At 42.2% G+C, this 26,508-nt stretch overlaps 1 protein-coding gene across 2 annotated transcripts in view; it reads left to right on the top strand.

Annotated features, from left to right (window-relative positions):
* Nucleotides 1-26,508, top strand: part of LOC126188855 (piwi-like protein Siwi) — a 167,476-nt gene that overhangs the window by 6,284 nt on the left and 134,684 nt on the right. For both annotated transcript variants that reach the window (XM_049930498.1, XM_049930496.1), the window contains exon 2: nucleotides 18,163-18,403. In XM_049930498.1, the coding sequence (XP_049786455.1) occupies nucleotides 18,164-18,403 (240 nt within the window). In that variant the 5' untranslated portion in view covers nucleotide 18,163. The remainder of the gene's footprint in view (nucleotides 1-18,162; nucleotides 18,404-26,508) is intronic.

The following is a 26,508-nucleotide window of genomic DNA, read 5'->3' as shown; positions in this document are numbered from 1 at the left end:
AAATCCTTGTGAAGATTATTCTTATTTCTAGTATTGATTCCATGAATTGAGCTGTTGGTTTGAAAAAGTGATATATTTTTAATGACAAATTTCATTAAGGAATAAATATATTGGGAAGCTGTAGTTAGTATCCCTAGTTCCCTAAACAGGCTTCTGCAGGATGTTCCTGAGTTCACACCACATATAATTCTTACTGCACGTTTTTGTGCCCGGAAAACTTTAGCTTGGCTTGATGAATTACCCCAAAAAATAATCCCATATGACATTATGGAATGAAAGTAAGCATAGTATGCCAGCTTTTTCATTTTTATATCCCCTATGTCTGAGAAAATTCGCATTGCAAACAGAGATTTGTTAAGACGCTTCAGCAGTTCTGTGGTGTACTCCTCCCAGTTGAATTTATTATCAAGCTGTAACCCCAAGAATTTAACACTGTCCACTTCTTCTATCTTCTTGTCATCGTATGTTAGACATATACTCTTGGGACACCCCTTACAAGTTATGGACTGCATGTAGTGTGTTTTTTCAAAGTTTAGTGACAAAGAATTGGCTAGGAACCAGTGATTAATGTCCACAAATATTTTATTGGCTGATCTTTCTAAGACTACACTTGATTTGCTATTTATTGCAATGTTTGTATAATCGGCAAACAAAACAAACTTGGCATCTGGTAATGTTACTGATGAAAGGTCATTGATATACACAAGAAAAAGTAAGGGCCCCAAAATGGAACCTTGTCGGACCCCACATGTAATTAGTTCCCAGTTGGATGATGCCTGATAGCTTGATACATGTCTCTTTCCTAATAACACCCTTTGTTTCCTGCCAGAGATATAAGATTTGAACCATTTTGCAGCATTTCCTGTTAAACTATAATATTCTAGTTTACTTAAAAGGATATTGTGATTTACACAGTCAAATGCCTTTGACAGATCACAAAATATACCAGTTGCCTGCAATTTTTTGTCTAATGAATTAAGCACATTTTCGCTGTAAGTGAAGATAGCCTTCTCAATATCAGAACCTTTTAGAAATCCAAACTGTGACTTTGACAGTATGTTATTTGAGATAAGATGGTTATAAAGATGACTGTACATTACTTTTTCGAAAATTTTTGAGAATGCTGGTAACAGTGAAATTGGACGGAAATTTGATGCTATTTCTTTATCTCCCTTCTTAAACAGTGGCTTAACTTCAGCATATTTCAGCCATTCAGGAAATATTCCACTGATAAACGACTGGTTACACAGATAGCTTAATATGTTACTTAGCTCAGAATCACATTCTTTAATTAACTTTGTTGATATTTCATCATACCCACTAGATGTTTTTGATTTTAAAGATTTTATGATGGACATTATTTCTGTTGGGGTAGTGAGGGTCAAATTCATATTATGGAAGTTACCTGAAATGTCTGGCCTAAGGTAATCCATAGCAGCATCTACCGAACCTGACAACCCCATCTTTTCAGTAACAGTTATAAAATGTTTGTTAAAAAGTTCTGCATCACTATACACATGTCACCAATGTATCATTTACTCTTAATGCTATTTGTTCCTCTTCACGTCTGGTTCTACCGGTCTCCTCCTTCACTATATCCCATATTGTCTTTATTTTGTTATCTGATATGACTATCTTTTCCTTGTAATATATTTGCTTTGACATCCATATTACAGTCTTTAATATTTTGCAGTATTTCTTATAATGTGCTATATAGCATCAACATTGGAAATGTTTCGGATTGACAGATACAGTTTTCTTTTTGTTTTACAAGATACCCCTATTCCTCGAGTAATCCATGGCTTCTTTGTAGACTTTGCTCTAGCCTTGGTAAGTTTTGGGGGAAAACAGTGTTCAAATAAGGTAAGCACTTTATTAGCAAAAGTGTTATATTTTTCGTTCATGCCATGAGCACTGTAAACATTAGTCCAGTGAATGTCTCTGAGGAGTGTCCTAAAATAATCAATTTTTGGCTTACTGATTACCCTCTTGAGCTCAGATTTAACAGATTTTATATCCTGTTCAGTGTTAACAATTAACAGAAGGAACTGCATGTCATGGTCCGAGAGGCCATTGACTATTGGTTTTGTAATATAATTTTGTTCATTGGACTTTTCTATAAAGATATTATCAATGGCTGTTCGTGAGCAAGTGGCTATCCTAGTGGGGAACTTTACTGTGGGAATTAAGTTGAATGATAGTGTTACTAACTCAAATAAGTTCTTATTGGGAGAGTCTTTAAGGAAATCTACATTGAAATCACCAGCAACCACTATTTCTTTGTTTTTGGTTGTTAAATGGGCCAGTACAGCTTCAAGGTGGTTTACAAACAGATTAAAGTTACCTGCAGGTGCTCGATATACACTTAATATTATGAAAGATTTTTTGTGAAAGTCTAATTCTGTTGCACATGCTTCCATATGCTGTTCTAGGCAAAATTTATGAATGTCTATGTTCTTAAATTTATGACAGTTCCTGATGAATGTGGCAACTCCTCCTTTCTCCATTTCTGATCTACAAAAGTGAGATGCTAACCTAAACCCTGTAACACTTAAAAGTTCTGTACCAGTGGTCACATGATGTTCAGAGAGGCAGATTGTCAGCTGGGTTTGAAGACTCTAATTCATCTATGCAGATAGTTAATTCATTAATTTTATTTCTCAGTCCTCGAATATTTTGATGCAATAAAGATAGCTGACATTTCACATTGACTGAGTTAAAATTGGGTGGAGTTAAAATATCTGCTGACAGTTGAAAATTCTTAACCAATGGCTGCTTATGCTGATGTGATAAGCTGGAATTATGTTTTTTGATTTCTTTCTCAAACTGAAGGTTTGTCTCAGTTCTAACCTCTCTTAAAATTTGCTTTCTTTCTGTCCTCCCTACCCTAAAAAAGGGTCTTTTCTGAATCCTATAACCACTGGTATTTTACCACTCATGACAGTGCCTCCCCCCTTTAACTTTCCTGCTATTTCCCCAGCCAATTTACCCTTCCCCTTCCTGTTGAGGTGAAGGCCATGCCTAGTATAATCCCACCTACTGAGAGAATCAACATGAACCACACCAATGTGTGACCCCGCACCCGACATGAGCAGCCGTTCCAGCTCCAAATTAACTCTCTTGACAGAAGAGTTCAAATGAGGTCGGTCATGGCGCCCAGGAACAGATACAAACTCAACACTAGTATGCTTCGATGCTGATGCAATCTTCGCCAGGTCACACTCTATACTGTACCCATGATCTCTGTCAATACTGTTACCTGCCCCACCCACTATAACCACGGTGTCTTCCGTAGTGAAATCTTTGCAAAGTGATCCTAAATCCTCTGTCACCTGCTCCAGACCAGCACTAGGTTTAAAAAAATTTTGGTGACCTGGTATTCTGATCCTAGTTCATCCTGCAAGAGTTGGCCAACACCTCTTCCATGGGAACTACCTAACAACAACACTTTCTTTCTCTTTTCTGATTTCCCTACATTCTTACTTTTCAATTTGCTGCTGAAAGTTTGTTGTGCCCTGTCTACACCTGCAACTGCTTGAGGCTCACCAGCTTCTAACTGAAGCAACAGGTCAAATCTATTTTCCACATTCACCATAAAGCTGTCAGACAAAGTTCTAGGCCTGTTCCGCCTGTTGCCACTTCCCACCTCTCTTTACCCTTCTCCCTCCTTAACCTGTCAAGATCTCCCCTGGCCTTGTCTAACTCAGCCTGAAGGGCAGCAATTTTCCCCTCCTGTTCCAGTATCTTCCTATCTCTACTACAAATCCTACAAAACCACTGATGAGTCTCATTTACTTCCCCTATTCCCACGCCACTACAGTCACCCACATGGAAAAAACTACAGCACCCATCACACCAAAGCCCCGACCTAACAATTCTACGGCAAGTCAAGCACTTTTCACTCATGATAAACGTAATAGTTTATTAAGAATAAGTCAGTTAAATTACAGATAAACACGAAAATATGGGTACACAAATTTGGCCTATACGCAACTGTGTGTAAACAAAAACAAAAGTGCAAAGTTTCTGAAACAACAAGTTAAACTTTAGGCTACTTTCCGGAAATGCTAGTTAGTTAATGAAGAGGTACGCTAAGTTAAATTGCTGGAGAGAGCAAGGAACAACTAAACGAAATTCTATAGATTTGCTGCAGCAGAACGTAAACAGAAAATACGACTGTACGGTCTTTTCGCGTTTTCTGCTATATTACGTAAAGAAAAATGAAACCTTTAATGGTACACTTAAACGGTACACTAATAAACTTATTTACCACGTAATCAGTACTAATCTATATGTTTTATAATCTAAAATAACTTATCTTACGAGAACACCAAAACTCGCGCTAGTCGCCTGGCTGCAGGGCTGCCAACCTCCTGAACATGACTCATGACTTCTCATAGCTTTACTTCTACCAGTACTTTATCTCCTACTTTCCAGACTTGTAAAAAAAAAACAAAAAAAAACTCTTTCGTGACTGTGTAATTTCTAACAAGGGCTTCTTGTCTGTTGAGAACTTATTGAAGTCAACCAACAAAAGGAAGACACTGATATACTCCCAGGATGATGGCTAAACATGCAATGGGTTCTGTGCCAAAAGAATGATGGGAACTTTCAATGGAAATGGAATTCTGCATGTTGGGGCCTAAAATTAGGATGTAAGCCATTCCATGCCAAGTTGTTGTGTCGGAACATTGGTAAAGTTTTACTTTGATCTACTTAATATTTGGAGGGATATAGCCTGTTGTTAAACCCCTAAACACAGTTTTCAGCAGTGCACCCTTAAGTTTTAGGCAGGTTTGAAATGTAATCTCAGGCAATACTTTCTTGAAAGGGTCGAAACAGTGCCACGCTGTAAAACTTCTTACATGTTCTGATGAGATATTTTGTGATCAGTTTTCACATGGATGATCTGAAAGTGGCCGAGAAAATAGCAGCTTAAAAAAAAATGGTGTTTAGGATTTCAATGTTCTGGAAGGAGGTGTGCGATTCCGTCACAAGGTCTTGGAATATAAACTGCTTTCCAAGAGTATACAAGCTGAGGGCAATGTTGACATTTTTGTAGAAATGTCGGACATTCTTCGCAGACTTTTACAAAAACATATTTGCTGCAAATGCTTTTCAACGATTTTCACTATTAATGCCTTGCTTTAAACCACCTAAGAAAGTAATTTTGTTTTGAATTGCGAGCATATAAGGCACTGAAAACATAAGATAAAGACGCAGCAAAAATATGACTGTTACACTGGTACTGAAAGTAAATCTAACAAATTTTATTATGTTTTAAAATTATTTAGTAATGTTAAAGGGAAAGTAAAGTCAGAAGTTTTAATGAGTAGGAAGTCAGCTGGAAGGGTCAATCTGTACCAAGTGGTCAGCACTGGTTGCTTGACCATCCCAGAAAAAATCGATATTCACTGGGTGACTTCCCCCATGTTTGTTGGACTCAACCAATAAAATTTTTTTAAAAATGTTTTTGAGCCCACTAAACATTAGGGAATCAAATATCAGAATTTTCTGAGATGGTCGAGCTGTCAATTATTTTTTTCTTGGATCACTTGGTATGGAATGATCCTGAAGTATAAAACCTGAAACACTGTAAAGAAAGTAGTAGGCCTATTTCTTCATTGAACAAGTTGGAACAAAAATTTGGAGTAGTTCAGTCCATCATTACATTGTCAAACATCAGTGTTAGTGTCTTAAAGTCTTTAAATTTGATTGAAAGGAGGATGAATTTTTATCCCAATGGATTTCATTGAAAATTATTCATTTATCTTTCAGGATGGAGAGTGAGGTTTCCACAGGTTAAATAGTCAAGCATCATTCCTTCTATATGTCATTTATTTTCTTCAGAATCAGGAGATAGAATCTGAATTTTTTCACTGTTGGTGACATGGCACAATTACTGTTGATTCTTTGATAGAATCTGAATTTTTTCATTGTTGGTGACATGGCACAATTACTGTTGATTCTTTTATTAAGGAGCTGATGAAATATATAAAAACAGCTCATACAGATTTCCCACCTGAATTATCCCTGTGATGACTCCAGTGTCCAACACCAAACTTTTCAAAAATTTTCTTGATTTATGCCTTAATAAGAGAATCTGGAATGACGACGGAACGAAATTTTTTGCTAGAAGTCAAGCGATGGGATAAAGTGATGTTCAGTACTGAAAGCATTAATGGTGGTAGAGTGGCTTTCATCTGCAAAGAAGGCATTGAAGAAAATGAAATGCCACAAGGGGAGAGATTTAAACATGTGTATAGTCCAGCAGGAACTGGAGAAAACCATTTTTGTAAACAAATGAAACAGTAATTCAGATTATGAGTTAAAATGATGCAGCATCATTTCTGGCCAAAAGTAGTGATAGTAGTAAAGGAAGTACAGGGTGTTTATAAATGAGTATCAGGGTTTTAACACTTTATTATATTTATTATATTAAACTTACAGTTATAAATGAAATGTCCAATGAAAGAGCAACTCAAACAGTTTTACCAAGAAACTTATAAATGTTCTATGTGAGCACCATTTGTCACACGGCACACATTCCTCCCAAACATTGATAAGTGTGTCTTCAGTGATTGTAGCAACAGCTGCTTCAATCTGGTTTCTTAATTCAGGGAGGTCTGCTGGTAGCAGAGGCTTGTACACGTGATCCTTGATGAAGCCCCAAAGAAAAAAATCACATGACGTTAGGTAGGGTGAACGAGGACGCCGTGCAAAGCTAGCCCTGTCATTGGGCCCCTTGTGGCCTATCCAGCGCTTGGGTACAGTGAAGTTCAACCTGTCACGTACTTTGCTATGCCAGTGAACATTTATAAGGTTCTTGGCAAAACTGTTTGCATTGCTCTTTTATTTGGCATATCATTTATAACTAAGTTTAATGTAATAAATGTTATAAAGTGTTAAAACCCTGACATTCATTTGTAAACACCTTGTATATTAACATCAGACTTTAGCAGGATGGTTTAATGTGCTTTATGAACTATTGTAACTGAACCAATTCAGATTGTTGCCCATCAAAGAGTAATTAGTGTTGGGTTCTAGAACAGCTCGTTTTTGCAGTTACTCTAGCTCCACTGGTAACACTGTCTGGCTGTCAGTATAATTTTCTGTGTGATGTTCAATAGCAAATTATTGAAAGCATTAAAAATTTCAAGTAGCTTGGAGTAAATGTAAGCTTCAGATCCTAAAAGAAAACTCTTCTAGGTTTGACATGGGACCCGTAAATAAATGTCACCAGGTTTGAGACCCCATGGAAACAAACTCTTAAGGCATAGTCCATATCAATTCATGCAGGCTAGGAAACAATGTTACTTTTATAGCCCCGAATGTTATTGAATGTAGCATATGTTAAAATGAAGGAGTAAGTAAGAAACATGTATTTCTTTTGTTTTCTCCAAAAAAAATTCTGCTCAAAGATAGCCCTCCAAAGATGACACTCTGCATACCATTTTGAAGATGTGAGATGTGGAAAAAAATTTAAAATTCAGTATCTCTGGAACAGTTCTAGATATTTTGTTGTTTTTTTGAAAGATAATTGCTTTATGGTTACAAAGAAATCCTCCATTTGGACTTTTACAGAAAAGTTCTTTTACTATAGCTTTCTGAATTTTTTTGTAATTTATGGAAAAGCATTTTTTTTTCCAAAAATGCCAATCCATAAAATTTTGAATTTTTTTCAGTTGATTAGTATCCTGTAGTTCTACATTCCCTGGAAAGGATAGTTACTACTTCAAGATTGAACAAGTTTTATTAACGATTGAAATTTTTGCCATACATAAAACCTGTTTTATTGCCACATTATCACCTAACAGGCTCATAAAAATCAAAACCTAGCCTTATTTAACATAATTTTAGCTTTAAAAGATAAGTAAGAAACTCATTTTTCAAGCATTTTAAATGGTTCCAAAATGTATGTGAAAGGACCAAAGACTTAGATTTCAATTTGTACAACTTCTGTGCACTCCGTTTTGTACTGAAATTCGCCAGTCAATGAACTAAACATGTGTTCCACTGCTTCAGTATGTTCCTATGATGTAGTGATGTCTTCCTGTTGAACCAAAAGGAACTGGAGCAGTTAAAATCTTCAAAACATTGTGAACAGGAAGTGAGCACCGATTGGGTTGTTGCTGTCCTATAGCTGGAAACCTATATCCAGCAGCTGGTCCATGTCTTAGCATAAGTTCACTACAATTTCATTTAACTCGTAACTGGTGTCTATAATCTCTGCAATCCACCATCAGTCACACACACATGCCACAAACATCCCCCTTCTCAGGTTATGAATCTGAATATTATCCAGCTGTTTCTGAGGTGTTGGCTGAATGAACAAAATTTCTTCTTTCTTGCTCTTTACAATGTGTGCAATATGAGTTCGCCCATCACTTTTGAGTCAAAAAATGTCTTTTTTACTTCCTTTCACAGTAGTAGTTTGTTTGGACCATTCTTCATTTTTCTGCTCATGGAATTCTTAGACTTCCTCTTTGGACAAAAGAATGAGGGCTGTGGAAGTGTAAGATTTCAGTAACTCTCATGAAAATCCTCGGCATTTTGAATCACAGCTGTATTTGATCTGGAAAGATTGTATTGTAGCTTGGTGCTTCACCAGGCCTCCAGTACCATCACAAGGCCCCTTCCTGTGACCAGCAGCACTGTATACTCAGTCAGTTGGCACAAGCGACGTACTCAGTTTGAACAGCTGGTAACGATTTTTAAAAATGACAAGGAGCACCGTCGGAAATAATGATGATGATCTTCACTACCCCTGTTTGCAGTTGAAAAATTTTGCGATTGCTAGCAAAGCATGGGCTGAGTCGTGTCCTATGTCATCACTTACAACTGCAACACTTGTGGTCTTGTTTTGAAAATGTGTTACTCTTGCAAAAATTGAAACCTGGTCATTACTCCAATGATACCCTTGTACTTCTTGTGGGAGAATTACATAGGAGTTCTCAGCAAAATTACAGTGAAGCACTAACATAGTTCTTCAGCCTGTGCACACCCTTTCACTTTTGCAATGTGGTGTTGTTGCAAGTTTTGCAGATGCTGGGGTGTTACTGCTTTCACTGACCATTTACCAAGTTCATCAATGAAACTGTCAAAGGCAACAGTTTTCTTAATTAGTTTATATTCCTCCCATGTCACATATGTAATTTCTGCAGAATTATCTGCCACATCTTCCAGGCCAAGTGTCTGCAAAGACAGCCCTCCATTTCCAGGGCAGTCACCACATTCTTGAAACAAACAAGTCTCTTGCTTTACATCACAGACTACTAATGAATTCACACACCCAACCAAGGTGTCATACATCATGTTGTTCAAAGTTACCACACGAAGTTGAAAATTCATGCAGGACTCGCATAGACATCTCTAGGTGGGTGTTGAACTACCCACTTCGCTCCTAGTGCATAAAATTTTGATCTTCCAATATGTGAAGTTTTACAGTTGCTCTAATAAATTGCAGAAGTTTCTTTAATACTGCAAGTCATATACCTCTTCACCTTCACAACTTTTTGACCTTCATCTGTTACACTTGGTGTCTTTTTAGTTGGCCGTCTGGCGAGAACAGTCCCATTTATCTTCCAAATAGAATGACTGCACTATATGAACTTGAGCTGCTTCTTCAGTATGACCATAGTATGGATCTGGTCTTCCCAAGACTCCTTTTACAGACCTCACATTTCTTGATATGTCCACCATGTACTTCGATACTGATGGAATGAGGTTTAAAGTTGTTTTCTTTGAAAATGTGTCTGGGGAATAATAATTAAAACTTGCACTTTTTCACTGTAGGGTGTACAATACTCAACAGCTGAATTGATATTTGGCAAAAGGAGCATCCATCTTCTGAAGATGGAATTTGTACTTTGAAGAGTGTTGTCAGTTTTGCTATAGTGTATTCCTCCATAGCTTTAGTAAATTCTCTGTGATTTCTTGATGCATGACTGGACTTCACTGACGGTTCCTTAACAGGACTAACACCTGATTCAGGGTATTTAATTCTTCCTCTATTGGTGGAAAATCTGTATCATCTCCACCACAGGAGGCTTCACCTTGTTCAGATACTATCATTGTTATTCTCTCAAAACATTTAGAAACACAAAAAGTTGTCACTGGAAACATCTTCACTTTGAAACAAGAGTCTTCTAATGAGAACACTTGTTCCCAACCTGAACAAAGTCTGTTATTTTGTTGTTTTTGTTTGATTTATGTATCACTCTTTTATGGATATGAAAATAGCTCACTTCACTCTCCTGTGGCCCCAGTCAGAAGACATGTCAAACAGTCCTTTTCACAAAACACACTGCAACTGTGCCAACTGGCAAATTCCTCACTAAAACACACAACTCACTGGATGGTCTCAGATTTCTTAGAAGCCTCTTCGGTAAACTAATTAGCACTGAACAACCACAACAAAGAAACTGACAAGCAAAGTAAGAAATATCTGGCAACAGTGAAAGTGTAAGAAATATCTGGCAACAAAGAAAGTGAAAAGAAATAACTGCAGAGACAATGGAAATAAACACTGTAACAAAGAAATTAGTAAGAAACAACTTCAGTGAAGACATAAATTATCCTTGAAAGTTAAAAAAATGATTTTTTTAAAAATAAATCATGTCCAACTTAAAAGTGCAAGCTTTGCTTTACAGAGACTACAGTACTACCTGGTACTAATCAACAGAAAAAAAATCTAAATTTTCTGGATTGGAATTTTTGGAAAAAGAAATTTCTCTAAATTACAAAAAAATTCAAAAGGTGGCAGTAAAAGAACTTTGACAGAGATGTCTAAAAGGAAGATAACATTGTAAATCATGAAGCAATTATCTTTCAAATAAAAAGACTCTAACAAAATATTGAGAACTATTAAAGAGATGCAGCATTTTAAAAAAATTTCCAAAATTTGCATCTTCAGAATGGTGTTCGCGGTGTCAATGTTGGGAGGCCTGTATCTCGGGGCAGGATTTTTTTTTTTTTTTTTTTTTTTTTTTTTTTTTTTTTTTTTTAGAAAACAAAAAAAGTGTTTCTTACTTACTCCTGAGTTTTAACATGTGCTAAATTCAATAACATCTGAGACTATGAAGGTAACCCCCTGCCCCCACCTGAAGTGATACGGATTATGTGTTAACAAGCTTGGAATCCCTGTGGTTAAGAAACCCACCCTAGGCTGCTGTTGCACACCTCTTCGGGCAGGGCCCCTATGATATTGAGATTTCTCATTTTTAAAGAAATCGATAGTGGTTAAGCTGCTATCTACCATAACAATAAATTTGTATCATTTTTAATTGGTGCACTCACGTTTCACGTAAACCATGTTGTTGTTGTGGTCTTCAGTCCTGAAACTGGTTTGATGCAGCTCTTCATGCTACTTTATCCTGTGCAAGCTTCATCATCTCCCAGTACCTACAGCAGCCTACATCCTTCTGAATCTGCTTAGTGTACTCATCTCTTGGTCTCCCTCTATGAGTTTTACCCTCCAATGCTAAATTTGTGATCCCTTGATGCCTCTTAACATGTCCTACCAACCGATTTCTTCTAGTCAAGTTGTGCCACAAACTCCTCTTCTCCCCAATTTTATTCAATACCTCCTCATTAGTTATGTGATCTACGCACATAGAAAGCTTCACAGTGTAGGCAGGTCAGTTGGTAAATAATGTGTGTGCTTTCACTTGTGGCTCTGCCTTTGATCGTGTACACCTTCCGGGTTACACGACTGGAGTAGGTGGTGGTGGGAGGGTGCATGACAGGTTTTACACCGGGGAGGAGCCAGAGGGTAGGGAAGGTGGTTTGGGGATTTCACATGGATGAACCAAGAGGTTACGAAGGTTAGGTGGATGGCAGAAAGACACTCTTGGTGGAGTGGGGAGGATTTCATGAAGGATGGATCTCATTTCAGGGCAGGATTTGAGGAAGTCTTATCCTTGCTGGAGAGCCACATTCAGTCTTATCCAGTCCCGGAAAATATCCTGTCACAAGTGGGGCACTTTTGAGGTTGGGATTCTTCTGTGGGAAGTTCTGGGTTTGAGGGGATGAGGAAGGGGCTCTGGTTATTTGCTTCTGTACCAGGTTGGGAGGATAGTTGCGGGATGCGAATGCTGTTTTCAGGTTGTTGGTGTAATGGTTCAGGGATTCAGGACTGGAGCAGATTCGTTTGCCACGAAGACCTAGGCTGTAGGGAAGGGACCGTTTGATATGGAATGGGTGGCAGCTGTGATAATGTAGGTACTGTTGCTTGTTGGTGGGTTTGATGTGGACGGATGTGTGAATCTGGGCTTTGGACAGACTGAGGTCAACGTCAAGGAAAGTGGCATGGGATTGGGAGTAGGGCCAGGTGAATCTGATGGAACCAAAGGAGTTGAGGTTGGAGAGGAAATTCTGGAGTTCTTCTTCACTGTGAGTCCAGATTATGAAGATGTCATCAATAAATCTGTACCAAACTTTGGGTTGGCAGGCCTGGGTAACCAATAAGGCTTCCTGTAAGTGACCCATAAATAGGTTGGCGTACGAGGGGGGCCATCCTGGTACCCATGGCTGTTCCCTTTAATTGTTGGTAAGTCTGGCCTTCAAAAGTGAAGAAGTTGTGAGTCAGGATGAAGCTGGCTAAGGTAATGAGGAAAGAGGTTAAAAGTAGGGTGGCAGGTGATCGGCGTGAAAGGAAGTGCTCCATCACAGGGAGGCCCTGGACGTGTGGAATATTCGTATGTAGGGAGGTGGCATCAATGGTTACAATGATGGTTTCTGGGGGTAACAGATTGAGTAAGGATTCCAGGCGTTTGAGAAAGTGGTTGGTGTCTTTGATGAAGGATGGGAGACTGCATGTAACGGGTTGAAGGTGTTGATCTACATAGGCAGAGATACGTTCTGTGGGGGGCTTGGTAACCAGCTACAATGGGGCGGCCAGGATGATTGGGTTTGTGAATTTTAGGAAGAAGGTAGGGGTGCGGGGTGTCGGTGGGGTCAGGAGGTTGATAGTAAGGTGAAAGGTTTTGTAGGGGGCCTAAGGTTCTGAGGATTCCTTGAATCAGGAATGGGATTACCTTGGCAAACTTTGTATATGTAGTGTTGTCTGAAAGCTGACGCAGTCCCTCAGCAACATACTCCCGACGATAAAGTACCACAGTCGTGGAATCCTTGTCCGCCAGAAGAATGACGATGGATCGGTCAGCCTTCAGATCACAGATAGCCTGGGCTTCAGCAGTGGTGATGTTGGGAGTAGGATTAAGGTTTTTCAAGAAGGATTGAGAGGCAATGCTGGAAGTGAGAAATTCCTGGAAGGTTTGGAGAGGGTGATTTTGAGGAAGAGGAGGTGGGTCCCGCTGTGACGGAGGACGTAACTGTTCCAGGCAGGGTTCAATTTGGGTAGTGTCATTAGAAGTGGGATTAGGATTATTTTTCTTCGTGGCAAAGTGATATTTCCAGCAGAGAGTAAGAGTGTAGGACAGTAAATCTTTGACGAGGGCTGTTTGGTTGAATCTGGGAGTAGGGCTGAAGGTGAGGCCTTTGGATAGGACAGAGGTTTCGAATTGGGAGAGAGGTTTGGAGGAAAGGTTAACTACTGAATTAGGGTGTTGTGGTTGCAGATTGTGTTGATTAGAATTTTGAGGTTTTGGGGGGAGTGGGGCTGGAAGTGGGAAATTAAGTAGATGGGAGAGACTGGGTCTGTGTGCGACGAGAGGAGGTTGAGGTTTGCTGGAAAGGTTGTGGAGGGTGAGAGAGTTGCCTTTCCGGAGGTGAGAAACCAGGAGATTGGATAGTTTTTTTGAGGTGGAGGGTGGCATGCTGTTCTAATTCGTGGTTGGCTTGTAGGCGGATGCTCTGAACAGCCGGTGTGGATGTGGGAGAGGAAAGATGGAGGACTTTTATTAAGGATAGGAGTTGACGGGTGTGTTCATTGGCTGAGTTGATGTGTAGGTGAAGGATTAGATGGGTGAGGGCAATGGATTGTTCAGTTTGGAACTGGTATAGGGACTGATGGAAAGAAGGGTTACAGCCAGAGATGGGAACTTTAAGTGTGAGGCCTTTGGGGGTAATGCCAAATGTCAGACAAGCCTGAGTAAATAAAATATGGGAGCGTAATCTGGCTAGGGCGAAGGCATGTTTGCGGAGGGAATGTAAACAAGTTAATGGGGTCGTTGTGGGGATGTTGTGAGGGTGACATGGTCTTGAGTGTAACATGAGGCTGAAATGAAAATGAAAATAAAAATATATGGGAAGAGATAAAGGTGAACTAGAGAGCAACTGAGATCTGGTGTGAAAAAAGTAGAAAAAGTGTTGGTTAAAGCTGAGCTATGTTGATCCTGTGGTGAACTTGTGTTGGTAAACAACGATGTGCACAAAGGTTAGGTGGTTGTTGCCGCCAAAACACGTTAAAGGGTGGAGAAATTTGGGAAAATTTCGAAAAAACTGCGTGTAAATGTATTAAAAGGAGAGCGGTTTTGTGGTGGCAGATTATGAAAATGAGGCTGACAATTGTCTGATGAAAAAATGACGTTAAAACCTGTGGGAGCGGCTAAAATGATCGATGATGTGGGAAAAACAGAAATGGAAATAAAGCGAAAGTTGTTAGAACTAGCCGAAATGGTTGTTTAATAGGTGAAAGGAACTGTTTGTGAACTGGGAACGGTGGATTTTATAGCAGCGGTAGTGTTGAAAGCGTAAAAAAATTTTTTGGTTATGGTTTGGAAGTGGGTTACATATTATTGAGTATATATAGGCAGGATAAAATTGTATGGTAGATTACAGTAAAAAGGAGAAGGTGAATACAAAGTAAAACTACTTGCACAAACAGAAAGAGAAAGTAAGATGACAGAAAAGATTTCGAAATGCAACAGTGACAATAACAAACGTACTTGATGGGTTCAAATTAATGATATGACTATAATAGAGGGAAACATTCCACGTGGGAAAAATATATCTAAAAACATAGATTATGTAACTTACCAAACGAAAGCGTTGGTATGTTGATAGAGACACGAACACACACACACACACACACACACACACACACACACACACACAAACACAAACAAACAAAATTCAAGCTTTGGCAACCCTGAATCCCTGAACCATTACACCAACAACCTGAAAACAGCTTTCGCATCCCGCAACTACCCTCCCGACCTGGTACAGAAGCAAATAACCAGAGCCACTTCCTCATCCCCTCAATCCCAGAACCTCCCACAGAAGAACCCCAACCCCAAAAGTGCCCCACTTGTGACAGGATACTTTCCGGGACTGGATCAGACTTCAAATGTGGCTCTCCAGCAGGGATTAAGACTTCCTCAAATCCTGCCCTGGAATGAGATCCATCTTTCATGAAATCCTCCCCACTCACCAAGAGTGTCTTTCCGCCGTCCACCTAACCTTCGTAACCTCTTGGTTCATCCCTATGAAATCCCCATACCACCTTCCCTACCCTCTGGCTCCTACCCTTGTAACCGCCCATGGTGTAAAACCTGTCCCATGCACCCTCCCACCACCACCACCACCACCACCACCACCACCACCTACTCCAGTCCTGTAACCTGGAAGGTGTACACGATCAAAGGCAGAGCCATGTGTGAAAGCACACACGTGATTTACCAACTGACCTGCCTACAATGTGAAGCTTTCTATGTGGGAATGACCAGCAACAAACTGTCCATTCGCATGAATGGGCACAGGCAGTGTTTGTTGGTAATGAGGATCACCCTTTGGCCAAACTGCCTTGGTGCACGGCCAGCACATCTTGGCACAGTGTTACACCGTCCGGGTTATCTGGATACTTCCCACTAACACCAACCTATCGGAACTCCGGAGATGGGAACTTGCCCTTCAGTATATCCTCTCTTCACGTTACCCACCAGGCCTCAACCTCCGCTAATTTCAAGTTGCCGCCGCTCATACCTCACCTGTCATTCAACAACATCTTTACCTGTGTACTTCCGCCTTGACTGACATCTGCCCAAACTCTTTGCCTTTACTATGTCTGCTTGTGTGTATATGTGCGGATGGATTGTGTGTGTGTGTGTGTGTGTGTGTGTGTGTGTGTGTGTACCTGTCCCTTTTTTCCCCCTAAGGTAAGACTTTCTACTCCCGGTATTGGAATGACTCCTTACCCTCTCCCTCAAAACCCACATCCTTTTGTCTTTCCTTCTCCTTCCCTCTTTCCTGACGAAGCAACCTTGGGTTGCGAAAGCTTGAAATTTCTGTGTGTTTTTTATTGTTTTTATTGTCTCTATCAACATACCAACGCTTTCGTTTGGTAAGTTACAGCTTCTTTGTTTTTAGATATATTTTTCCCACATGTAATGTTTCCCTGTATTGGTATCATATAAAAGTTCTGTAAAAGAGCTTTCCAATGAAGTAAATTTTATTGTTCTAGCTTAATTAGAACATGAGTTACAAAGAAAACATTGGTCCGCGAGTCAAAAATTTGTCATCTTTTCAACTTTTGAAAGTCCATTACTCTGTAACTTTTTATCAGGAAAATGTGAAAAAAAATAATTTATGGTACTATTTATGAGTACTATAGGCATTCGTAATATCATTTAAATCCAAGAGGGTAAGGTTGAAAATGATGGTTTCATTTGTTGATTTGATGTGGAATGACCCCAATGTAACAGTGGTGTAAAACTTGAAGGCTATTTACATGACGTGTGCTGCAGCTGTTAAGCAATAATTTTACCACTATGTTCGCCACAATCTTGGTAATGCAGAAATATATTGTGAAGTTTATAACCAGTTTGATTGTGAAGCTATAGCAGAAAAACAGACTGAAAAAATGTCACTGAGTTGTGACAATATACCCCCATTTCTTTTTTTAAGTTATTAGTATTTGGACTTTACCTCCCTCCTAGTCATCAAGACATTTGACATTGCCTTCCACAGGTAGTACAAAACAATTGTAGAACACAAATATGCCCACATTGCAAAACCAAATCTAGTTTCTAGGTTCTTTAGAACATAGTCTTTCTTGTGAAAAAATTTTAAAAGATTTTACAGAAGACTTTGTGTAAAAGTGGACCAGTGGTGATTTGTAGAGAATCTTCAACTTTGCCCTCAGTTTGTAAACTGTTGGAAAGCCGGTAGGAGAATGAAATTTTATATTAGTAGATTGGTTGATTTTGAGGGAGGGGATAAAACAGTGAGGTCATTGGTCCAATTGGGTTAGGGAAGGATGGGTAAGGAAACTGGCCATGTTCTTTCTAAGGAACCGTCCCAATATTTGCCTGAAGTGATTTAGGAAAGAGATGGAAAACCTAAATCAGGATGGCCGGAGGCAGGTTTGAACCATCGTCCTGCCGAACAAGAGTCCAGTGTGCTAGAAATTTTATATTGTAAGGGCTTGTATTGGTAAGTCATTACCTGCAGTGTTTCAGGTTTACCTGGCAGTTATTTCTATAGATATAAAAACCTAAACAATTTACATTTTTGGCCAACTTTGCTTCATATTATCCATTTGAAAATTGCTCGACAAAACTTCATTATTTTGATTAAGAGAGGGCTAAAAGTTGTAGAAGATAGGTTAGTTTTGTTTCTTTTAAGAAAAATTACCACAGCTATCATGTCTCAAATTTCCTGAAAACTCGAGGGTGTCCTGTTGGTAGCTGCGTTATGGTGTCTAACAAATGACTATATGTCTGAAAGTATTGAATTAGTGATTGTGAAACTTCATTTACGTTTATTGGGAACACATGCGAATGTTTGTACAAAATTTCATCAAAATCCATGATGGTCATGCAGGAATGTCGAGACCACATGGCATGGAATGGATTCCAAATATTTTAATGTGCATTTGATCTTTCTAATTTTAGTGTGTGTGTGTGTGTGTGTGTGTGTGTGTGTGTGTGTGTGGGGGGGGGGGGGGGGGCATGAGTATTTGCCACCACCTGTTGGCCAATGAACAACGTAAAAATGTTCATTGATTCAGATCCGAAGGCCAATTCGGTGAGGTTTGGGCCAAATGCATTTAAATGTTAGTTTCAATCTCACATTAGATGTTTGTAGATATAAACATTTTAACACTATATATCTGTGGACTGAAAAAGGTTTCAGTATTTTTTATGACATAGTATTGATGTCTGACAGTAATGAGTTTTTACAGTTACGTTTCATAACTGATATTTGTGTTACTTGAACATAATTTTGTGCTTAAAATAGTGAATAATATACTTTCCTCAGGATGGAAGGTACTGGGAGACGTGGAAGGGCCCGAGGAAGGGCAAGGGGCCAGATACAGCCACAAGAAGGAGGTGTAGGAAGGATGCAGCAGGCACGTGGCCCAGGTGAAGGGCCTCCACAACCAGCACCTTCTCAGCCCGGTATTGGCAGAGCGGCTAGAGCTGCCGCAACCATGCATGCTAGGCGCCCTGGGGAAGGCCCTGTGCAGCCACCTGAAACATTCACTCCCTCTGAAACTGGAGTAAGTAGAATATGGATGCCTCCGGTCTATTATTGAACTGTACTGTAAACGGTTTGATTTCAGGTGTTTGTTTTCTCTTCCTTCACGATGTATATGCCCCAGGACATTTGGTAAATCCAGTAAAATGTGGGAAATTTTTCGGCGGGGAACTTTTTAGAATTACATGAATTTTACATTGTATTGATTTTAGTCAAATTTGCGGACTAATACTGCAGCAATAAAGACATAAACGAGAGAATAACACCTAAATGAAACTTCAATTGTAAAGAAAATTGACCATGTACTGCTACAAGCCACAGTGGACATACAAGCATCTGCCAACAGCAAAGTGTGTCAAAATCTTTAGGATGAAGACCGCACAATACTTTGTAACAACAAACTGCTTTCGATGAGTAAGACATCACAGCTGTCTACATTTCTAACAGGTTGTGGGAAAATATTGTGAATGGTGGTTTAAAAAGTGTTAGTTTCAAAATAAATTTCCTTTAATGTAAGATGAATTGTTACCTGTGAAAATGTGCCATGAATTTCTCGAATAGTGGAGTGTTTGACTTTGAATGTGCCAATTGGTCCCTCCATCTGTTTCTCGGGAGGTGTGACCTGAGGTGTCGAACTTAAGGCGGTAGTACCTTCAGAGAAGGCCTCCACTAGGAAGTAGTGTGCCATCAGAGATGCCGGTAATCATGGGGGATACTTTCACAGTGGTCTCTTCTACTTCTAAAACTTATGCCCACAAAAGAAACCTAGACGAGTCTCAGCCACAGAAAATTCTTCTCTGTGTTGAAGTTCCTAGTTGTTTCTCAGTCCAACGAAGGTCAAGACTTCTCAACAGTAAACCCCTTTGATGCAATTGCAGGTCCTGTAAAGTCTAGTTCCCAGTTACAAAATGACACCGTATCATTATAAACAGACAGTGACCTCCAGGCACAAAAATTTCTTTGAACTACACTGCTACACACCATCCCTGTCTGTATGTTAAACTCACCATTGTGCGGGGTGGTTTATATCAAATCACTCGATGGATTATCAAATGAGGACATTCAAAATTACCTGTCTGATCTGGGAGTTACGGCCATACATAGAGTAATGAAAAGGGTTGAAAGGGAATTGGTACTGACCCGCACTCTCTTCTTGACGTTTGACAGAGTTCAGCTTCCATCCAGCATTAAAGTGAGATTTTAATTTCAGTTCGCTCTTGCATCCCCAAACTATGCGTTGCTATTGGTTTCGGAGGTTTAATCATGCCAGCCATTCAAAAATGTTCCAATGCAGCCAAGGATGCCCATGCGGGTGATTGTCCACCCCCATCCTCTCACTGCATCAACTGTATGGGCGACCATGCTGGTTCCTCTAGAGATTCATATTCTTGATGAGAAAAAATGTAGTTTCATGAAGTGCCTAGCATCCAGCACATGTTGGTCTATTGATTACTCATATGATTTTAATGCGCATCCCTGTTGGGTTCTGAGCACACTCTGGAAGTTGATTTCTGAATGAATCGTAAGCCACACGGGGTAACCGTGCGGTTTGGGGCGACTTGTCATGGTTCGCGTGAGTGCCACGTCGGATGTTCGAATCCTCCCTCAGGCGTGGGTATGTGTGTTGTCCTTAGCGTAACTTAGATTAAGTAGTGTGTAAGCCTAGGGACCGATGACATCAGCAATTTGGTCTGATGGTAAAAAAAAAAAAATACAATCATAAGTTGATTTTTGAATGCGAGCTTAGTGTATGTGATGCAGGCAAAAGGGTACCGGGCTATACAAGCTGAGCAGAGTAAAGCTGAATGAGTGAACACCAATCGCTGTCTGATTATGTGATTGATAGGATTTGCAAATGATCAGCATTGTTATAATTACTAGGGAAATACATAGATTCAGACTACCAGAGTGGAAATAAACGACTAGCAGGAATAACAGGTAAGGAAGATTACGTATTATCTTCTCGGTGTATCCAGGAAAATTAAATTTTGTCAAACTTTTGGCCAGATTGGCACACTAGAAAGGGCCAGTTGTACAGTCCCCGTTTAGCAGCTGTGGAAGTTCTATTCTGGAAGTAGTGCGGAAAATGGTTTGTACGAACATAAAAATGCATAATCAGGGATAACTAAACTGGTGATTCTGGCAGGGTTAGTGAAGTTAACTGGCGAATAAGTTTTGACAAAGGCAGGAATAGTTCCAGAATCAGTCATGACAAGATTGCTTGTTAGAATGAGGAAAGAGAAGAAACAGGGACATCACACAAATTAGGCTAGAATAGGACGATTCCAAATTTATATAAAAAATCTTATACTACTACTTTTAGATCTACATCTACATCCATACTCCCCCTCCCTGCGGGTCCGGGGGTTAGAATAGGCCCGAGGTATTCCTGCCTGTCGTAAGAGGCGACTAAAAGGAGTCCCTCCCCTCAAGGGGGTAGTTAGCGCCTGCGTCCGGAGACGGACGGTTCCACGACCTATATTTGTGGTCATTTTGGTTTTTCACTTCTTCTCGTTTCTTCCTTCCTTTGGTTGGTTCTTTTCTTTGTTCTTCTCCATCTCACTGTCTTCCTTACTCTTTCCCTTGCCTTCTTCTCCTTGCCTTCTCTGGTCTCCGCCTCGGCGTTTGAGACAGTCTGTCCTCTCTTCTTTTTCCTCTTCTTCCTTCCTCCCTGTGCGCGCCTGAAGGCCGACCCACGCATTTGCACGTGTAGCCGGTGACGGGGTAACGCGTAATTCCCCCCCCTGGGTAGACAAGTAAGGCACGCACGTACCCCCTGGTAAAGGCCAGGCCCAGGGAGGGGTGATTGCCTGAGCTGATACCTTCTGACCACGCCGATTGGTCCCTCCGTCTGTTTCTCCGGAGGTGTGACGTGAGGTGTAAACATTCACCTAAGGCTGGAGTGCCCTCTGAGAGGGTCCCCACAAGGAAGGAGTGCGCCATCGGAGACGCTGGCAATCATGGGGGATTCCTCCGCAATGGATTTATCTTCTTCTCTCTCGACTTCTGCCCACAAACGGAAACGTGACCAGCCACCAGTGACAAAAGTACTACCGCCTGCCCCACAGTTCCTCGTCGTTTCTCGATCTGAGGACTGAAAGGATCTTTCCTCTGTCAACCCTTTCGTTATCCAGAAGGGCGTAGATGCCATAGCCGGAACTGTTAAGTCTTCTACCAGGTTGTGTAATGGTACCTTGTTACTAGAAACTGAGAGCGCCTTTCAGGCACAAAAACTACTTCGAGCCACACTCCTGTACACGTTCCCTGTCCGGGTGGAGGCTCACCGAACTTTGAATTCGTCTCGTGGTGTGGTATATACTCGATCACTCGACAGATTGACTGACGAGGAGATTCAGCCTTTCCTCGCTGAGCGAGGCGTGACGGCTGTCCATAGGGTCATGAAAAAGGTCAACAATGACCTTGTACCGACCCGGCCACTTTTCTTGACCTTCAATAGTGTTAAGCTGCCATCGCGCATCAAGGCGGGCTAAGAGGTTATTTCTGTTCGCCCCTATGTCCCGACACCTACGCGCTGCTACCAGTGTCAGCGTTTTAATCACACTCGCCAGTCCTGTTCCAATGCAGCTAAATGTGTCACTTGTGGCAGGGATGCCCATGAGGGTGACTGTCCACCTCCGTCTCCTCGTTGTGTGAACTGTCAGGGTGACCACGCAGCGTCCTCCCGCGACTGTCCCATCTACAAGGAAGAACGCTGTATCCAAGAAATTCGGGTCAAAGGGAAAGTGTCCACCTCTGCTGCTCGCAAGCTATTTGCTAGTAGAAAGCCCACGCTGCTCCCAGCGGGAAAATACAGTACTGTCCTCGCCTCTCCTCGGACTACGAGGGAGGTGGCGACACAGACATGCGATCTGACCTTCAGCACCACGGTCGTCCGTTCGGCCAGTGCTAAGATCGCGCAGTCGACGTCTCCTCTTCCTCCCGTTACCCCACAGACACAAGCCCCTTCATCAGCTTCTGCCAAGACGAAGACCCAGAAGTCAGATGCACGGGCCTTCAAGAAGGAACCGTCCCGTGCAGACTTCCTACGTACCTCGAACTCCCAGCCATCGACCAGTACTTCCACCAAACGACCTTCCAAGAAGGCTCATAGGAAGCACAGTTCTCCTTCTCCGCCACGGCGCATTTCTTCTCCTGTGCCACCCAGCGGTTGCCGCTCCAGGCCGTCATCCGTTTCGCCTGGCCGCACCGCTGGTAGCCGAACATCTGGCCGTTCACCGGCGGAGGAAGCTCCCCCTCCCGGCCATCTTACCAAGATGGCCGATGAACCTATAGAACCAATGGACGATGACTGTCCGCCTACTGATAGCGGCGGCAGTGCTCGCTCGAAGCCGGGCCCTCAGCGGCCTTCGAGGTGACCCCTTCTTTCATCTTCCTTTTCTTCTTACGATGGCAGTTATTCACTGGAATATTCGCAGCATTCGCTCCAACCGAGAGGACTTGAAGTTGCTGCTCCGCTTGCCCCGTTCCGCTCGTCGTAGCCCTCCAGGAAACGAAGCTACGCCCATGCGATCAAATTGCCTTGGCACACTACACCTCTGTGCGTTTTGACCTACCCCCTGTGGTAGGTATTCCGGCTCATGGAGGGGTTATGTTGCTGGTCCGGGATATTATTCACTACGATCCCATCACATTGCACACCGGACTGCAGGCAGTTGCCATCCAAATCACTCTCCCCACTTTTACATTTTCCATTTGTACCGTTTACACTCCATCGTCATCTGCCGTTACCAGGGCAGACATGATGCAAATTATTGCTCAGCTATCTGCACCATTTTTGTTAACTGGAGACTTCAATGCCCACTATCCCCTTTGGGGCTCTCCAGCATCCTGCCCGAGGGGCTCCCTGTTAGCAGACCTTTTCAACCAGCTCGATCTTGTCTGCCTTAATACTGGCGCCCCTACTTTTCTTTCGGACACATCTCACACCTATTCCCATTTAGACCTCTCTATATGTACTACCCAACTTGCACGCCGGTTTGAGTGGTATGCACTTTCTGATGCATATTCGAGCGACCACTTCCCGTGTGTTATCCATCTCCTGCAGCATACCCCCTCTCCGTGCTCATCTAGTTGGAACATTTCCAAAGCAGACTGGGGGCTCTTCTCTTCCAGGGCGACCTATCAGGATCAAACCTTCACAAGCTGCGACAGTCAGGTTGCACACCTCACGGAAGTCATTCTCACTGCTTCTGAATATTGCATCCCTCACCCTACTTCTTCTCCACGTCGCGTACCGGTCCCCTGGTGGACCGCAGCATGTCGAGACGCTTTTCGTGCTCGTCGACGTGCTTTATGCACCTTTAAACGCCACCCTACAGCGGCGAATTGTATCAATTATAAACGATTACGTGCTCAGTGTCGTCGTATTATTAAAGAAAGCAAGAGAGCCAGCTGGGCTGCTTTCACAAGCACCTTCAACAGTTTTACTCCTCCTTCTGTTGTCTTGGGTAGCCTGCGCCGGCTATCTGGCACTAAGGTCCACTCACCAGTTTCTGGCTAGACGGTCGCGAATGACGGCCTTGTGGCCCCTGAGGATGTCTTCAAGGCAGAGGAGGCTAGGCCACCTAACTTCCGCTCCTCAAATCGTGAAAGTTACAATGCCCCATTCACCATGCGGGAACTCGAAAACGCACTTGGCCGATCACGGTCCTCCGCTCCAGGGCCTGATTCTATTCATATTCAGATGCTGAAGAACCTTTCTCCTGCGGGTAAAGGTTTCCTTCTTCGTACTTATAATTGCATCTGGATTGAGGGACATGTTCCTGCATGCTGGCGCGAGTCTATTGTTGTACAGATTCCTAAGCCGGGGAAGGACAAGCACTTGCCTTCCAGTTATCGACCCATCTCGCTTACCAGCTGTGTCTGTAAGGTGATGGAGCGAATGGTTAACTCTCGTTTGGTTTGGCTGCTCGAATCTCGACGCCTACTTACCAATGTACAATGTGGATTTCGTAGGCGCCGCTCTGCTGTTGACCATTTGGTTACCTTATCGACCTTCATTATGAATAACTTCTTGCGGAAGCGCCCGACCGCGGCTGTGTTCTTTGATTTGGAGAAGGCTTACGACTCCTGTTGGAGGGCGGGCATTCTCCGCACCATGCATACATGGGGCCTTCGCGGTCGCCTCCCGCTTTTTATTCGTTCCTTTTTAATGGATCGACAGTTCAGGGTACGTGTGGGTTCTGTCCTTTCAGACACCTTTCGCCAGGAGAATGGGGTGCCACAGGGCTCAGTTTTGAGCGTCGCTCTCTTCGCCATAGCGATCAATCCAATAATGGATTGTCTGCAGGAAACTTAGCTGGTCTCCACATGTCATATTTGGCTGCCCGTTGTACCCGTTCTCTCAATGTTCTCAGTGGTATGTCGTGGGGAGCGGATCGAACCGTCCTACTTCGCCTATATCGATCAATCGTCTGCTCCAAGCTGGATTATGGGAGCTTCGTATACTCCTCTGCACGGCCATCCATCTTATGCCCCCTCAACTCCATAGAACATCGAGGTTTACGTCTTGAGATCGGAGCGTTTTATACTAGTCCCGTCGAGAGTCATCATGCTGAAGCTGGTGAATTGCCGCTCACCTACCAGTGCGATATACTGCTTTGTCGGTATGCCTGTCGGCTACTGTCAATGCCCGACCACCCGTCTTATTGTTCCTTTTTTGACGACTCTCTCGACCATCAATACAGGTTGTATGTCTCTGCCCTGCTACCCCCTGGAGTTCGCTTTCGTCGCCTCCTTCAACACCTTGATTTTTCACTCCCTGCAACCTTTCGAGTGGGCGAGAGCCACACGCCACCTTGGCTCCAGGGTCAGGTTCGTGTTCACCTTGACCTCAGCTTGCTCCCAAAGCAGGTTACCCCCGGTTCGGTATACCACTCCCGTTTTGTCGAACTTCATTCGAAGTTCATTAATATGACCTTCATTTATACAGATGGCTCTAAGACCAATGACGGGGTCGGGTGTTCTTTTATTGTCGGGGCACAAAGTTTCAAATACCGGCTCCATGGCAATTGTTCGGTCTTCACAGCTGAGCTGTTTGCCCTCTACCAGGCTGTTCTTTACATCTGCCGCCACCGATATTCTGCTTATGTCATCTGCTCCGATTCCATGAGCGCAGTCCAGAGCCTCAGTGATCCATATCCGGTTCACCCTTTCGTACACCGGATCCATCGCTCTCTTCAGCAGCTGGTTGACGACGGTTCTCCGGTTAGCTTTATGTGGGTTCCTGGCCATGTGGGTATCCCTGGGAACGAAGCTGCAGATGCCGCGGCCAAGGCTGCGGTCCTCCGGTCTCGGACAGCTTCTTGTTGTGTCCCTTCATCAGATTGTAGCAGGGTCATTTGTCGGCGCATTTTATCGCTGTGGCATGCCGATTGGGCTGCACTTACGGACAACAAGCTTCGGGCCTTGAAACCTCTTCCCGCGTCTTGGACGTCTTCCTCACGCCGTTCTCGGCGGGAGGAGGTAGTTTTGGCCCGGTTACGAATTGGACACTGCCGGTTCAGCCATCGCCATCTGCTGACGGCTGTGCCGGCGCCGTTCTGCCCATGTGGGCAATTGCTGACGGTCGCCACATTTTAACATCCTGTCCGGATTTTAACACACTGCATCTTGATCTTGGCCTGCCATGTACTCTAGATGCCATTTTAGCGGATGACCCACAAGCAGCTGCTCGCGTTCTTCGTTTTATCAACTTGATAAACCTCTCTAAGGACATTTGATTATGCTGTTTTTTTTTTTTTTAATCCTATGCCTGTCAGTCTTTCGTGTTTTCCCTTTTAGTTGCTGTTTTAAACTTGTGCATCGCGGTGCATTCCTAATGTAGTCTGTGTGCTAATGACCATTGAAGTTGTGCGCCCTAAAAAAAAATATAATAATAATAATAATAATAATAATAATAATAATAATAATAATAATAATAATAATAATAATCATCCATACTCTGCAAGCCACCTGATGGTGTGTGGCGGAGAGTTCCTTGAGTACCTCTATCGGTTCTCCCTTCTATTTCAGTCTTGTATTGTTCATGGAAAGAAGGATTGTCGGTATGCCTCTGTGTGGGCTCTAATCTCTCTGATTTTATCCTCATGGTCTCTTAGCGAGATA

Source organism: Schistocerca cancellata, chromosome 5, assembly GCF_023864275.1.
Source record: "Schistocerca cancellata isolate TAMUIC-IGC-003103 chromosome 5, iqSchCanc2.1, whole genome shotgun sequence".
Lineage (NCBI taxonomy): Eukaryota > Metazoa > Arthropoda > Insecta > Orthoptera > Acrididae > Schistocerca > Schistocerca cancellata.
The sequence above is the reverse complement of the archived record's forward strand: the minus strand, read 5'-3'. Positions and strand labels throughout refer to the sequence as shown.